Source organism: Chenopodium quinoa, unplaced genomic scaffold (genome assembly GCF_001683475.1).
Source record: "Chenopodium quinoa cultivar QQ74 unplaced genomic scaffold, ASM168347v1, whole genome shotgun sequence".
NCBI classification, from domain to species: domain Eukaryota; kingdom Viridiplantae; phylum Streptophyta; class Magnoliopsida; order Caryophyllales; family Amaranthaceae; genus Chenopodium; species Chenopodium quinoa.
In genome coordinates, this window is record NW_018742684.1 from 57,842 (window position 1) to 75,195 (window position 17,354).

The 17,354-nt window shown below is 35.3% G+C and overlaps 2 protein-coding genes across 2 annotated transcripts; one reads left to right on the plus strand and one right to left on the minus strand.

Moving 5' to 3' along the window:
• Positions 1-3,837: 3,837 nt before the first annotated feature.
• Positions 3,838-14,107, plus strand: LOC110722586 (putative pentatricopeptide repeat-containing protein At3g25970). Its single transcript, XM_021901852.1, has 3 exons — positions 3,838-9,397; positions 11,190-11,352; positions 13,618-14,107. The coding sequence occupies exon 1, from the start codon at positions 4,439-4,441 to the stop codon at positions 6,881-6,883; it is 2,445 nt and encodes an 814-aa protein (XP_021757544.1). The 5' UTR covers positions 3,838-4,438; the 3' UTR covers positions 6,884-9,397; positions 11,190-11,352; positions 13,618-14,107.
• A 131-nt stretch (positions 14,108-14,238) lies between these two features.
• LOC110722486 (basic 7S globulin 2-like) lies at positions 14,239-15,525 on the minus strand. The gene has a single exon (XM_021901754.1). The coding sequence runs from the start codon at positions 15,523-15,525 to the stop codon at positions 14,239-14,241; it is 1,287 nt and encodes a 428-aa protein (XP_021757446.1).
• Between the last annotated feature and the right edge of the window lie 1,829 nt (positions 15,526-17,354).

Below are 17,354 nucleotides of genomic sequence, written 5' to 3' on the forward strand. Positions count from 1 at the left end.
TCAGTGAAGTTTTGGACTTTTGGTCTAATAGTTAAGACCGAGAGCATGTGTATAATAGGTCACAGGTTCAAATTTCCTACCCTCATTTGGAACTTGTATGGTTCTTAGGACTCATTTGCAAGGGGGGAAAAAAATTATCTCTATACTTACACGCTTATGGTTACCTACTTGAACAATGTGGTTAGGTTAGTTTTTTTTTTTTTTTTTTTTTTTTTTTTTTTTTTTTTTAAGTAGAATTTGAGTATCAAGCATATACAGAGTATATGGGTATGTTTAGTACGAGTTAATAATTACAATATACTTGTTTGTACACAATCACTCCGTAATCCGTATAATTTATGAATTTAACTCAATAAGAATATACTTTGTATATATAAGACCCATTTGTAATCGACTAGTTAAAAATGTGTAGTTAATAATATTGAAAATCTTATGTAATTTATAAATATGGTTTATCGTGATAGGGTGTATGATGGCCTGATGGGAAAGAAAAAAAGGTAAAATTTTATACTAGTAATTGCTCCAACCGAATTAAATAAGACCAATTATCTTGTTGATGTATACGCACTGTATTAAATGAAGGATACCAACATTTTGTAGATTGAGAGTGATTTGTTAAATGCATCTAATAATTGTTTCAAATTACTCTCCATAGTCCATAGCTAGGGTTGTTTTAATTTTGTAGGTGGCATTTAAGTGAGTCATACATCATATGCAATTGTTTTGTCCATTATAATAACCCATCCTTTGAGCTAGATCTTAAGTACTTAATTAAAACTCCTCCAAAAAAACAAAAGTACTTAATTAAAGTAATACTCGTATTTTAAAGTTAGAACCAAGTACGTGTTTAAATACTTGTAATGCATATTCGAATAAATGATGAAATTATCAATTATTTCGTTCTCTATGTATGTTGTTGATTATAGGGCAGAGCAAAACTACCCGAAAAATTGATCCGTACGCGTTCCGAAAATTAGGGTACCCGATCCGATAACCATAACGGTTTGGGTACCCGTTCCGATAATTTGTTATCAGGTATGGTTATTGGGTATCATTTTAAAATTAACGTTTACCCGATCCGTTCTAAAACTTTATAATAACAATGATTAGAAATATTATTAATAATTTGGTCAAAATCATATGATATTGTTGTTAATTAGTGGTTAATTATATCATAATAACTACGGAGTACATAATTAAGTTTAATTATCATTATTGGATATCATATTGGGTACCCGATAACCAATCCGAAAATCCGGGTACCCGAACTTATCGGTTCGGGTTATGGATATCACTTTCAGGAATTTTGAACCATAAGTACTAACGGTACGGATACCCGTCCCAATGTCCCATGCTCACCCCTAGTTAATTATGGTATTTCATCTTTGAACTTATTTTTAAGCATTGAGAATTTGGTACTTCTTAGCCTCATTTTGAGTTATTGGAAGTATGTTAAGTATAAACATGCTAATATATAAAAATATGTCCAAATTTCTTTTGTACTTTTCCTTCTAAAATAATATGTCTACTATGTGCCTAATTGCCTATGCATAGCATTATAACTTGATTAAACAAAATGCTTAAGTATACAATTTGTTTATTGTAAGAAACTTAATTAAAGTTAGTTGATTATTATACTAGTTATTCAATTTAATGATTGTTTGATTAAAGTTAGTTGATTATTATACTATTAAATTATGTTACATAATTTGTAATATACTCCTAGCTGATGTTGTGTGGTCAATAGAAATACATAATTAACACAATGTGCGTATACCTTAAAATTAAATTTTAAAAGTTTTTCTAACACCCATCGTTATCTGTAAATTCATATATATGCTTGCAATTAACACAAGTTACAACTTCAATTCCTCATGTCATTAGACCCTCTTTGTACTTCCAACGAGAGATAACAACTTGTAATTATCAAAATAATGGTTCATCCTTTTTTAAGTTTGTTAATAGGTCATGATCTTCTACTTTTATATCATGACAAGTCTTTAACTGGCCAAAGAACACATGTGTCGAAGTATATATAGTCTGACACTCTGACTACATACAAGATCAACTATTAAACTATCTTCAAACCAATTGATAGTGAAGTAAGTGAAATAGTTAAGCTTATATTTTGGCAATCCTCCTTAATCTTTTCCCCAATGAAAACTACTTAAAATTCATGCATGAATTTTCCTCATTACTTATCTCAATATGAAGCGAATAATACAAATAAACAGAGTTAGAGCCTGTTCTGATATACTGAACTGAACTGATTGGAGCTGAAATGAACTGAATATTTTATAAAAGAAGAAAATTAGAAACAGAACTTAAATGAAAATACGCTGAATATTACTAGCCCTTACAACATCTATCTTTCACGGGTGTAAAATAAAGGGTTAATTTTATTCTGCGTTGTCTTCAACTAAATCATTCTTTGTGTTGTGTGACCCAAGAATTTGTACCCGTTCACAGAAAACAGCACGAGTTGAAAATCATACGAAAATGGAAAGCAATATTTCATATATTCACTTACCCCATAAAAAAAAACTGTCGGCTGGCCTTACCTCTTGTCCCTTGATTTCAACCATTAAATCTAGTACTGTATACCATCTACATTTTTCCATTCATAAAAAAAATGAGAAGCAATACAAAAATATTTTATCAACAATAATGTTTTGTTCGATTAACAATTGGGAATAGAGGCTTTAAATTTGTGGGGTATGTTATAGTTGTATCAACCTAGAAAATAGGGTTAAAAAAATAGGTCCATGGGCAAAAATGGCGGGGCCCGATAAGAAAACCAAGATCAATGTGCATGTGCCCTTGTTTTTAAGGATTGGGCCTTTTATATTTGGTGCATTTCTAGCTTATGTAATAAGACATCGTAGTTGTAACGTTATTGCTTTTCTTGGGGTTTTACATGTTTTTAAGAAGAGGGAAGTTACTAATTAATCACCTTATTCTACATAATCAAATTTGGTCATAGTTCATGTGCTTTGGGAAGGGAGTTGAATCAATCAGGATTAATTACTAACATGATTATATTCTCGACCAATTTTAACATGAAGATTAATATTATGGATTGTGATCAGGTGAAAGGTTTGTTGATGTTATATTGTTGCTCTTTACGAGAATGACAAGTGAGTGAGGTGAATGTTGATGCTCATATTGATATCCACTTACATGGAGTACTCACTACGTGTATACCATGTTATATATACGTAACTAGCTTGTCCAAGCGAATATAAATTAGAATCATGCAAAACTAATAATAAGGTAGGTAGTATTGTGTATGATAAGTAAGGTGATGAAGCCGACCTTTTGGGCTTTGAACTAGCCCGACCTGAGTTTTTGAATTTGATGGATTTTGAATCGTCTAAAATTAATATTTTAATTTTAATTTTAATTTTAATTGTAGTCGGGTCCCAAAGACTTGAAAAACCTGCAATTTTTAGCTCAAACTAATAAGTTATACATGATTTTTTCCATCCTAAACGTGGATCCATATGCTTCGCCCGAATGCACCAACTTTTTGATCACTTCTAACCTATAAGAACCCCCCTTCTCATATATTCATAGAGGTTCCTGTCTTATTATATTCTTAAAATATCAACTAATTCTTTTTACCAATACATATCAAAAAAATAATTTATGATTGGACACATGTCTTAGTCCCCTAGATGTAAACTAATGAAGCAAACAATTAAGAATGGAGTATTTGTGAATTTAATTATAAATTAAAGTATTTCCTTTATTACACTATATTTTCACATTTATAGTATATTCACGTACAAAGTATAAAAAAGGGAAATAGAATCAATAATAAAGTTGAAGACTTGGTACTTGTGAATGTTGTGATAATTTTTTTTTGTGAAAAGTGAGTATGATATTAGAAAACTAGTCATATGTAGTGACTTAGTGAGTCAAATTTAAGTAAAATGATAGTGTAACGTTAGCAAAGAGCAATAAAATAGAAAGAAATTGATGAAACTGTCTAAAATAAGAAGTAGAGATAATGTCAATTAATGGACAAAGTATTAGTTTGAATCTTATGAGAAAATTGGCTAATAAAGATTTGCTACTTTGCAAGGGCTTGGGGAGTGAGCTTAGAATTTAAATTCCAACCAGATTAACATAACTTTTTTTTTTTTACAAGCAGATTAATATAACTTTGAACCTTAATTTTAATTTAATTATTATCATGAGTCAAGATTCATATTCAAACTTATTAAACACATCTTTAGGGTTTCAAATATCAAATCTGATAAATTAAATAAGACGAGATTACATTATTCCACACTCGTGAAAGTGAGTCAACTCATGACCAACCCACACTATTAAAACTTAAACCTATTTTGGTCAATTTGTTTAAGAAATGCTCCAATTCCTTCTTCCTCCTTTAAAGTCTTAAACCCTCTCTAAACCTCAACATAAGAAATGCATGAAGAAGTTCTTCTTCAACACTCCCAACATTCACTCTCTCACCTCCATTAAGCACCTCATAGCTCAAAACCTTCATCCTCAAGCTCTCAAAAACTCTCTTTCTCTCTCTTCTCCTTTATTCACTGACCAAATTTATGCCCTTTTCCTCAAATCCGGCCATGTCCTCGACACCTTCCTTGCCACCTCTCTTATCACCCATTTCTCAAAATCCGGCGACTTTTCTCGCTCCAATGGCTTCCTTCTCGACGCACATGGCGTCGACACCGTCGCTTTCAACGCTCTGCTTTCGGGGTATGCGCAATTTCATCAATCTTTGTCCTCTTTTGCTTTATACAATAAATTGACATGTTATGGACTTAGCCCAGATAAGTATACTTTGAGTTCATTGATTAAATCATGTGATAATTTAGAGAAAATTAGGGTTTCCCATGTAATTTGTATTAAATTTGGGTTTAATTTAAGTGGGTTTGTGGTTAGTGGACTAATTCATAAGTATGGGAAATGTGGGTTTGTTGAATCAGCTGAGAAGTGTTTTGAGGAGTGTTTGGATTTGGATTCTGTTGTTTGGTCTGCCATGATTAATGGGTATGTTTGGAATGGTGAATTTGAGAATGGTAGGGAGATTTTTAAGGCGATGCGAGGGTTAGGGTTGGAATTGAATGAGTTTAATTTGACTGCTGTAGTCGGGGCATTGAGGGAGGTTAGGGATGGTGAGCAGATTCATGGGTTTGCTCTTAAAACTGGGTTAGTTTTTGGTGGTTCGCTTCATTTGAGTAATGTGGTGATGAATATGTATTCGAGGTGTGGGCGGAGACTTGATGCACTTAAGGTGTTCGACGAAATTCCTAATCCGGATGTTGTGTCATGGACTGCAAGGATTGGGGCTTCGTTTGATGGGGCTGAAGCTCTGAAGGCTTTTAAATTTATGAGGTTGAATAATGTGGATGTGAATGAGCTTACTGTTGTTAATGTATTATCAGCAATTGAGGACCCTAGGCTGTTGATTGCTGGGAGGCAAGTTCACTCACTTTGCCACAAGGCTGGGTATTTGACAATTTTATCTGTTGGTAATGCTCTTATTTCTATGTACGGGAAGTGTAGAGTGATGGATGATGCTAGGCTTATTTTTGATGAATTGGCTTTCCGTGATTCAATATCTTGGAATTCTTTGATTGGGGGGTATTCTGAGAATGGATCACTCAGTCTAGTGCTACGCGTATTCCATCAAATGCGTGATCTTGGTTTTCTACCTGATCAGTACACTCTTGCTAGTATTCTTGGAGCGGTGACAAGCCCTCATTTTGCTGATCTTGTGTTGCAAATCCATTCCCACATCATAAAATCTGGATTTTTGTCTGATGAGTCAATGGTTTCTTGCTTGATATCTTCATATGGCAAATGCTCTTGCCTGGACCATGCAAAGAGGGTATTATCTGCAACACAAGAAGTTAATGTTGGGCATCTCCAAGTATTGACTGCTGCTGCAGTCACTGCAGGTTGCCCTGCTGATGCCATGGAATGCTTCAAAACTGCAATGAGCTTGTGGTCTGATATTGATGGTACTACTATAAGTATAGTATTTAAAGCTTGTAGTTCTTTGACAAATCTTGGACAAGGAAAGGCTATTCATTGCCTGGCTTTGAAAGCTGGGCTTGGAAGTGATAGGTTTGTTGAGACTGCTGTTATTGATTTTTACTGCAAGTGTGGCAGCATTGCTGATGCACAAAACATATTTATGGATATATCTAGTCATAACCTGGCTGCATGGAATGCTATGATTACGGGATTTGCTCAGCATGGTTGTTACGATGAAGTCCTTTCCCTGTTTGAAAGAATGACTGAATTAGGTATCATGCCCGATGAGATAACATATCTTGGCATTCTTCAATCATGCTGTCATGCCGGGCTTGTGAACGAAGCTAACATTCATCTAGATTCCATGTTTGAGCTTCATGGATTGGTCCCGTGTCTAGAACACTATGCTACTATGATTGACTTACTAGGCCGTGTTGGCCTTGTAAAAGAAGCAAAGCTAGTCATTGACGAAATGCCCATAAGCCCCGATGCTCAAGTGTGGCAGAGTCTGCTGTCAGCATGTCATAATTCTGGTAATCTGGATGTTGGAAAAGTTGCAGCGACGGAACTTCTTAAGTTGCAGCCTGAAAATGATTCTGCATACATTCTCCTGTCAAATCTTTATGCCAGAGCACATGATTGGGATGCTGTGAGAAGACTCAGAAGGGAAATGAAAGATAAGTTCATATACAAGGAACCTGGTTATAGTTGGGTCGAAGCTGGAGGATCTGTGTACCACTTTCTGGCTGAGGATACTTCTCATCCGGAGAATGAAAACATCTACTTTTATTTACAAAGTATTGCCCAGCAAATGCTTCCTCTATCAGAAGTGACCGAAGATTTCCCTGTCTGTGAGGATGGTTGGTGACTTGTCAAGTATTTGAGGGTATACTATTGTTCTGTATATAATTTATTCTCGTGTGATATATGAAATGCCCTTAAGGTGCAGAGTAGCCGATTACATTCATTGTTTTGAAACATGGATCTTGATTATGCTAATGGGAAAAAAGAATAGTATACTCTGAATCAGGCTAGTATGGCATGAACCATTCCTGCATTATTTGGTGCTTGACTGCTCCCACTCAAGGCTCTCCCATCCCCTCCCCCTTTCCTCCGTTTCTCTTCTTTGTTTCAATGATTATTGAATTCCTGAGCTAGTCACGGATATCACATGAAAGTATTTATTGCTGCTTGAAAGTCAATGAAACAGGGATATTTGCTTGACTCTATAATATATCATTGATATGTCTTCTACTTCGATAATTCTTTGGTTTTCATATGGGGTTTTGGAAACAACCATTCTGGCAGTCTGGACTAGTTAGAGAAGTGATGCTTACCAGTGAAGCTCTTTAAACTCTGCCAGAAGTATAAGTATTGTTTATCGTTTGTTAATATTTGGTCTATGTATATACTCTGCTCACACAAGTAAGGCTTACTCTTGGGCAGCCATTCAGCCATAGTATTTTGTATTGATAGTTTGGGTTTTGTTATTTGCTAATCCAGTGAGGATAAACCAAATTACCAATTGATTGAAACAACAACTATTGTACTAGTGTAATACATACTTCTTTTACTCTCTTTTAGCGAAGTGTAGTGGTGATTGGGCCACTGGGGTTCTATCACTTGTCAATACTACGCCATTCTGTTAATCCAGTGCCTCCAACAAGGTTCATTCTTATTTAATGCTAATCTGTCCTTTCTTTTCTCAATGCATTAAGGTTGCTTGATTTGGTTGCTCAGTTAGCCTGTAAACCACTTTCAATTTATGGAACAGATTAAAAAGGTACGTCGGGGGAAGAGGACAGGAGAATTTCTTAGTGCAGTACATAAATACAGAGTAACAATCAATGAATGTTCTGGGCTGCATGCATCAAGATTTAATATTAGAAAGTACGGAGTAGTTAGTACATGGCCTACGTACATAAATTACTAGCTATACCTAATTAGTTCTACATTCTACAGGACTTATAATGCTGTCAATGGGAAGCTCAAGCAGCTTTGAGGACCACATTTTAGAATTTTTTACTTTTGTTTTATTAATATTAATATTTTTTTTGTAAGTTTCAGACATGGACGAGATAACCTTACTTTGATGGTAAAATAAATTTTTTCTACATCTTAGCTGTCATTCAGATATGAAGATCTCTCGAAAGGATAAGATTGTCATCTTGCCCTATCAAAGATATGTCTCTACTTTCTATCTCATTTCTGGCCATAATTACTATGCTGCATTCCATTTTCCATGTAAATACTAGTAACAGGGACACTAGAAATGGCGGAGTTATTTTTTGGCTGGGACAATTTACTTTTGATACTTTATATTCTCAGTTGATTTTTATGTACTAGAAGCTACTAGGTTTTGATCAAATACTGATGTTGATTGGATGAAATGCTTAATGTTGATACATAATACATGATTAGGACTTTCATCTAAAAATACATGGCCTTTGAAAGTATTCTTGTCAGTCCTTTAACCAAATTGAGTTCTAGTGTAATCAACCCATGGTTTTCGATATGGCACCAAATAGGCAAATGTAGTGAAATGTATTGGCTTAGAGTAAATATCAGCTTCTTGAATATATTCTGTGTTATGATTTTCCAATTTCCAAGAAGGGATGTTGTTCATAAGCCAATCGAAAAGATAAATAAATTGAAGGCATTGTGGCAATTGAAAGTTACCATTGCTATAGAAATACTTTGATTACTTAATTCACTATGCCTCTCAAGCACATGAAAATTCATCAGCCATCATATTAGTCATATTTATATTCTTTTGCTCAAACATTGCTCATTATCTCAAGTGCAAGCAAATGATCATCATGGTGGATGTTCTGATGTGCATTTGCCCAGCTCTAAAAAAGAAAGAAAAGAAAAATGCAATTTGCATCAAACTCTAAACAAATCCAATTTGCACTGAGCTCAGTACAACTGTGTCATTAATTTTGTTGTAAACTTTGGTTTGGTCTACTGATATGTATATTAGATGGTTGGCATGGTTCAAAAACTAAAGTGGTGCACAAAGAAAAAAAACAAAGCAGCACAGGAAAATAAATTGACTAATTGATAGATTAAGTAATGAATCTCCTATTTGAAGAAATAATTTCTGTTACATGGTCAAGGATGACATATATGTATAACTAGTGATAGTATGATACCATTTAATTTCCTTTTTCTCTCACTCTTCTAAATTGTGATGATGGTTTTTATAGGAGTGTGAGGATGCTTTGGAAAGAACTTGTAGAATGGAGTGGAAAGCTTTTGCTGCTATGATTGCCTTTATATGGCCTCTCCTTTGCAGGGGCTTTCTTTCACGGAATCTTTCAGCAATGACTGCTAATGTTGAAGTGCCATTGATCTTGTTGCTCATTATAGAAAGTTTGAGGTGATTGATCTTTACTCTTAAACCTTTTTGTGTTTTATCCCTCTGATGTGAAGATGGTGCTGCTTTAGCCTTGGTCCTTGGGGGCTTATATATATATAAATCTTAATGGCTGGATAAGTTGTAGATTTTGCTGATTAAGTATGGGAGCAGAAGCAATGTAAAAACACTGAAATTTCATGTTGGTGTTGGTTAGGGAGCATGTCAGCTAAGATAACTGGATTTGCAACAAATATTTTTGCCACCTGACTAATGAATATTGCTGACATGATTTTCTTAGAAATTTGTAATTGAGGTACATTCATGTACAATGATTATGGAAGCTTCTTGTGAGTCCACTATTATTTTTTTTTTGGTTTCATATATTTCACAGGCAAGATCTGTCTTATTACATTATATTAATACTATTTCACTTTCATAGTTATGCTTCTTTATATTAAATAAACTTCTGTATGTCTAATAAAGTGCTATGGGACTTTTTGCAAAGGAGACCATTGGTATTTAGGTATTATAAGCCATTGTAACTTTGCTTAATATTTGTCTGTGTCTACCTTTGCAAGCACTACAGATATAATGTTTGCTGTATTTGTACACACACTGTTTTTTCAACTAATGGAAGCGTGTTATACTGGATTTACTTCTGTTAGTAATCTTGGGGAATGATGTTTGTTTGTTCTGTGATAAATTGCTTATATTCAGATCACATGTTTAACTCTATAGGCGAATCTGTAATGTGAGATTTGCACAAATGAACTGTTGAGCTTAAGCCCTTAACCATGCATTACTTTCATGAGAAACTTTCCTGTATATGATTTACATAAGTTCCTTATTCTACTATATTTGTATCTGTAACAAACATCCTCTCTAAATAAATGGGTGATGTGACTTTATTTACTTATTAGAATTTTTTGGAGACGTGGAGATCTGAAGTGAGCTAGAAACCTTTGCAGGTATAGAATGTGCTGTTTTTCTGATCATGTCACTTGGGATTTCATTGCATAATCATACACAAAATCACGAGAAAACAGAGAAAATGGTTTTAGAGTATTATCACACTGTCGCTGATAAGTTAAAATTGTTTCCAACTTTTCATTTGGAGCCAATGAAAATAAATAAAATTTTATTGCATTTGATATCAGCTAGGCTTCATTTTTTCAAAGGGATTGCATTAGTCCAATAATCCAGCTAATTAATCATTTGAATGTTATATACGCAGTCTTGAGTGTGCTAATATAGTAATGTTACTGTCTCATTGTACTTCCAAGTTCACAAAGTAAATTTTAACTGTCACTTGAAAAGGCTGATAGTGGATTGAACAGTGATATAGTTTAGACCTCTTTTATTATGTCATGATAACCGATGATAATCTGTTAATTATTTTAATAACAAACAAGTAGTCTGATCTTTTTGTGGCTCCTCACACAACTCCACTCCCTAAGTTGGGTGTGGTACCTGGTTGCATGTAATTAGCACATATGACATATAATTCCACAAGGTCTCATATGAAGTTGCCTTAGGCAGATTGCAGACGTTCCCTTGAGATGGGCCTGTTTGACTTTTTTTTTTTTTGCTCATATTTTTTAGCTAAATTTAATTGTCAAAAGAGGGTTTCATGCTATAAAATAGAAAATTTATCTGTACCACAACAAATATTAACAAATTCATGAGTGTCATATTTCTTAAGTTAATTGCAGATACATACTTACATGGTTTTTAATACGAACATGAATAATTAATAAGTGCTACTATTTCACTCTTTCCTATACTCTTGCTCATGTTTGCTGATTGGCTTCAGTTCAAGAGGCTTTGGACAACACATGCAGAATGGATTGGAAAGCTTTAGCTGCTATGACTGCCTTGATTTGCCCTCTCCTCGGTAAAGGCCGTCTTCCATCGAAACTTTCAGCAACAGCAGAGACAGATGATGTATCAGTAATGCTCATGATTGAAATTATCAGGTAATTTAACTTTCTGTGTTCTATCTTTTTGACTTATTGACTTTTATATGAGAAGATGTTACTGCCTTAGTATTGGCTTCATGAGCTTATATATAGCATTTATAGAACTCGTAGTGGATTGTAAGTTTGGAATTCCGCTTGTTAAGATGCAAGCATAGAAGTTTCAAAAATCTGTTGGTTAGGGAGCATGCCAGCTATAGTATTCTGTCTGCAACAAAATTTATGTTGAATTATAAGACATCTGAATCTTGTGCATGATTATTGACAGAGTGAATGTATGCCAACTTTTTTTTGGATATTTTGGACGTATATGCACAGTCATCTACCTAATTTTTTGAGATGTGTCAAAGAAACTTCTTATGGATGATGCCTTTTGTTTTTAGTATCCCTTCTTGGTTCATGGAAGCACCACATGTCAAAGGTTAGATCTTTGTTTTTCTTGACCGTTATTAATTAATGTTAATATTTCATCTTAGGCTCCCATCAAAGTAATGCTGCTTAGTATTAAAAGTCTACTAAGCATCTCAGTAGGATGCTACTTCTAGGAATTTATTAGCTGGGAACATGTGGGAAGGGTTGATACTCAACAGACAGTGTGTTGACTAATTTCAATCTGTCCACGCATGAAGACAAATCAGTAAAATTGCTTATTATGTTTTAATCTGACAATCCGACATAATATATAATTAATTAACACTAATACAGTATATTTATACATTATGTTTCAATGTGATGGAATATATCGTCTAAGGTAGTCCATATTGTGTATGTGTTATAATGAATATGTCTGATTGAATTCTAACTTTTATAAATTCACCGGTCCAAACATTGTATGTGGTTCACTGGTTCAGACAAATGTGGAGGTCTTATGCAGTTATGCTATTATAGTCTTGATTAGTGGCTTATGGCTTTTGTATTACATTAATACCTTATTTTACTCGGACTCTTCATTTCACCTCACGTACCTGTGTCAGACCCTCGACACTCGGACATGGTTGGGATACTTGGACACTTCATTTTAGTTCAAAATCATTATAAATTTTCAAAAAATAGCAAGGTCGGACACTTGGACACGTATCCGTGTCGGACATGGGTACCTAAGTGCAAGTAACATAACTAATACCCATTCTATTCCTATACAGCAGGCCACGTTTATATTTTGAGCCGAATATTGGGCCACTTTTTATACTTTTTCCGTTTTCTTTTATTTGCAACACACCCTCATGGCATGCTCTTTGAGATAGATATTAAATATGGTAAACAGACAAATTAATCAATATACTCTATACATGTAATACCTAACCCTTCCCTATTTCCGGTGTCAAAATTATTATTATTATTATTATTATTATTAATTTTTTTTTTTGCCTAAAGGTACAATGGAATTAACTTTTGACTGTAATAAGCTTGTGGTGAAGCAGTGGCAGTAGGCTAGTAGCACTGCTTCCCACAGAGTCAACTGTGAATTCGAATTATGTGATCCTCCTCCTTCTCTGCCAAAGATAGGCGGGCAAGGCTGGTTTACCTATTAAACACGACAAAAACAAAATTAAAACTTTTACACAAACCTGTGAAACAGAAAATTTACATACCCTTTGAAATTCCAATATATGGATGCTTATTCAATAATTTGTACTGGATTTGTGTATGCTACTATCACTCCATTGAACTAAACAGAAAATGTGGTTTCAAACTTTCAACTATGAACCTGCATTGTAGTCATTAACCTGTACATTATCTTGTTTAGAATGCATTTTGCTTTGCAAGAGCAAGATTACGAGTCATATTATACTTTATAGATAGCTCATTTCTTGTTTAGAAAATGTTTTTTCTTAGGTTACACAAACTAACAAATGTATGTAAGATTGCATTATGCATTGATAAACGTTTGCTGTCAAATATTCTCGATAATCGTGATTATTCCAGTTCTAGCTTCTTATGCACTTGAACATATGAACCCTTACGCTTATACTCAATATTTTGTAACTTTGAAAAATTGTCTCATAATAGAAGCTTTTATTGATTATATTCTCCCGACAATTTAAGGTTTTATACATAAAATTACAAATCCAAAAGTGATACTTACTGGATGTCAACAACCTGCTAAGTGCTAAATAATGGGTCAAACTTGAACCATGGTATCGAGAAATTAGATAAATGATGCTCTGAATAAAGAATCATTGCATATTCCTTTTGTTTATACTTACTTACCAAGTAGTCTATGTGGAGCTAAATGTGATCATGGTGATAACTGTTATGATGCAGGTCTGAAGTCCAATTTGCCAGGCTATAGCAAAGATTATAACTGAGTTGGTCTATGCTGAGAAACGAGCAGATTGCATTTGATAATTATCTGATATAGTGACCATCACAATGAAAAAGAAACTAAACAGTGATATCTTACCGTTGATGTATGGTATGGATAGCAATACTTGTGGGCAAAAATACAAGACTCAGCTTCAGGGGATATGATATAGTGGTAAGATCTCTTTTCTCTTTAATAATACTCCGTAAATAGTCTTCATTCTTCAGGGGTGTGTGTGTGTGTGTGTTGTGGGGGTGGGAGTGTTATGGTTAGGAGACTATCCCAAATCCTCAATCCAATTCTATGTTAGGAAGTGTTACAATGTTATAGAAAATTGGAAATAGTACACATGATTATTATTTCCGTATAAAGCTTTTATGACATGCCTACATTACACTTGATTCAGGCCAAAAAAAAAAAAAAAAAAAAAAAAAAAAAAAAAAAAAAAAACTACATCCAAATACGCTGCTTTGCCATGTATTTCAGAATCAAGTTACTCACAATGAGTATTACCTATGACCCTGAATACCTATTAGTTCAATTCACCAAAGGGGAGATCGACCATGGTTGTTTTGGAGGTATTAAGCAACAGCAGTGAAGTTGAAGTTTGAGCAATGAGTCCGAATTCCACTGAGTGGCCCACCGAAGCCTAACACTGACTTGCCTAGGTCAAATTTCATTGGTATATCCTTCATTTGGTATAGCCCAATGTTGATATTAGCTCTGTACTCAATCCCACCATTCACAAATGCTAGGCATAGCACTCCAGGTTTGGCCTCCACCATTGAGTTCAGGCCAAAAATGGACCAAACTGCATTCTGACCCTCTAGCTCGAGGTCGATGCTGGGAACTCCAGGGCCCAACAGAGTTGAAGAGAAATGTTTCGACTCGTAGCACAGCCCGAATGGTGCTATTGGCTTCACCTGTGGCACCTTAGAGAGCTGTTTAGCAAAAAATGAAGTAATGGCCTTGAAAGTGGATCCCTCTAAAATGGTGTAAGGTAATAGGGTGTTGAATGTGGTTCCGCCCCCAGAACCAGTATCGTTTACTGATAGCAGAGTAGTGTTGAGGCCAGGAACTGGCTTTTGGTTGATTTTAATGTTCTTGACATGAATGTAATACTCATCAAATGGGCTAAAAGTTAACGGTGTGTATTTGAGACTCTTTGATACGTCGATTCCTGGAAGGAAACTGTAAGGCCCATCTGACCCAAAGAAAATCACCCCATCACCAGAGGTTGTAGATGGTATGCACATTGTGAAAATGGGCTTAATACCAAGTCTAGATGTAAGCACGTTTTGGAGCGCGATTGGAGCATGGGCTAGCCCGGCTACACCTTGTACACCTTTAGGTAACCGCAGCTCAACCAGTGCAGATGGCGCACAGGTGAAGAGGTAGTCAGGTATACGGACCAATGGACCGGGGTTTTTCCCATTGGTTGAACTGAAAGCGATGACATCTTGAGCTAGCTCACCAATAGTACTTTGGTGGGACACTGGATTCTCCAGTAAGTACCCGCATGTATTAGTATGACAAAATGGTCTAGCACCTTGGCAATTAGTAAAACAATAGCTAGTATGAGCTGATTTACATTGGGCTGATTTACACTTAGGCTGACTAAAAGTCGTCGAGTTGTAATTGGACTCGCAATTAGCCCATACATGCCGGGTGTTGAGGTCTATAACATAGCTGATTGGGATGAGGGGTGTCCTTCCATAGATGTTCGCTACTAAGAGTTTAGTAGCGGCATCTTGGCGTATCGGTAACACTAGAGCTTTTGGCTTTGGGGATGAAGTAGAAGCTTGACTAAAAAGGATGTTGGAAGTGAGAGAAGTTAGTGTGAAATAGAGGAGAGCTAAGTGAGCCATTCGATTTGATTGTTTATGTTTATGAGTAAGATGAAAGATAAGTGTAGTGAATGAACTCTATATATAATGAACTTGGGTGCGCGTTGAATTTATTTTATATTTCCATCATATTATTACATATCTTAAAAACAATATTCAAAGATAAACTTATATTATAAAAGGTGTGGATTTCATGTCAATTTAGAAGACTATTTTATCTTATTTGTAGTATTATAAAGGCCAGTTATGGGTGGTGAGTGGTTTGCTTTTGCAAGTGGAAAGATATTATGATTATTGTAAACGCGTTAGATCCAAAATGTTTGACTTATTATATTATTTGTAACATTGTTTTCTGTTCTATTATACAGATATAGTAATATACTATGATCTGAATTCTGAATTTTATCAAGTATTGTGATCTTGAGTAGCGTAATACACGTGTAGAGGAGGTGGAATATACGGTATTATCACTGTATTCAAAATTGGCAACGTGCATGAAAGAGCTCGAGCATTGCCTCAAGGCATCACCGGATCGGCTTTTCACAGTATTGTCGGAGAGCTCAGATACTCCGTAGTTAGTTTTTGAGTTGGATAAAATATTGACATGACTATTTGGGACGCTTTTTTATGAGTACTTTGAGGTGTGTAATATTTTATGTTTTGAGCTATTTAGGAATTCTAAGACTCTAGTACTTAGTCATAAATTACTCTAATTAGGGCATATTCGTCTATTCACTTGTACCGCACTTTGAAAAAATAAATGTCATAATACTTGTTAGTATTTTATTATACTTTAGATGGTATTATCATGATACCAACAACCTTATTTAGGGTATGTTATGCTTTACTGAACTGAGCTGAATTGATTGGAGGTGAACTGAACTAAACTGAAATGAATTGTTTATGAGAGAAGGAAATTAGGAACTGAACTGAACTGATTGAAGCCGAATTGAATTGAAATTAAGCCGAAGGGAACAGGCCCTTAGTGATACTAATGAATGCAAAAATATTTTGTTGGTATCGATATAATTTGTTATTGGTATTATGTGAAATACCAACGTGTTATTAGAGTCATCTATTTCGGGATTGCTCGTTTGTTCGTCACCTTCTCCCCTGCAAGTTTCCCAACTGCGGTTGATTGGCTTTTTATGGAAAGCCTTTTGAGTTGTGGTTCTCTGATGCGGTCAATGAGTTCAGATTTCATAAGAACTGGGGGGTTAACGTTCTTTTTTGTGTCTTTTATGGGATGTTTGCTTGACTCGTAATCACTTTATCTTTAAGCACGCCTTGTACTCTTCGGCTACGATTTTTGATCTTGCAGACGAGTGGCTCTCTTGTGGTGATTAGGTTGGAATGTTCTCTCTTCAGCATTCTTCTCGACAGGTTTGGGTCTCTTCTGCTGTGCCTCTTTCTGTCGGCTATCTTCAAGGGGACTCGAGTGCTCATTTACAGGTTTGTCTAGTTTTGGACGGTGCTTGGAATGCTCGGGACAATTCCGCAGGAGCAGGTTGGATTTTCCGTAGGATCGATACAACTGAGGTATTAGAAGGCGGTGCTAGCGCTTGTATCGCAATGTCTGCTCTCCAGGCTGAACTTCAAGCTTGTTTATGGGGCCTTCAAGCGGCTATTGCACAAGGGATTTCTTCGCCTTTTTATTTATACTGACCGCGCCGCCACCTTGGTGTCTCTTATTAGCCGTGATTGCTCAGAGGATATTTCTTGTTTATGGTTAACGAGCGATATTCAACGTTTTCTCTTGGGTTTTTCTGCTTGCAAGATTACTAAGGTGCCTCGGGATTGGGTAGAACCTGCTCACTGGTTGGCTAAGAAGGCTTGACGACGTAGGATTT

Coding starts and splice junctions, on each gene's coding strand:
- LOC110722586 (XM_021901852.1), top strand. CDS start 4,439: ATGAAGAAGTTCTTCTTCAACACTCCCAACATTCACTCTCTCACCTCC.
- LOC110722486 (XM_021901754.1), bottom strand. CDS start 15,525: ATGGCTCACTTAGCTCTCCTCTATTTCACACTAACTTCTCTCACTTCC.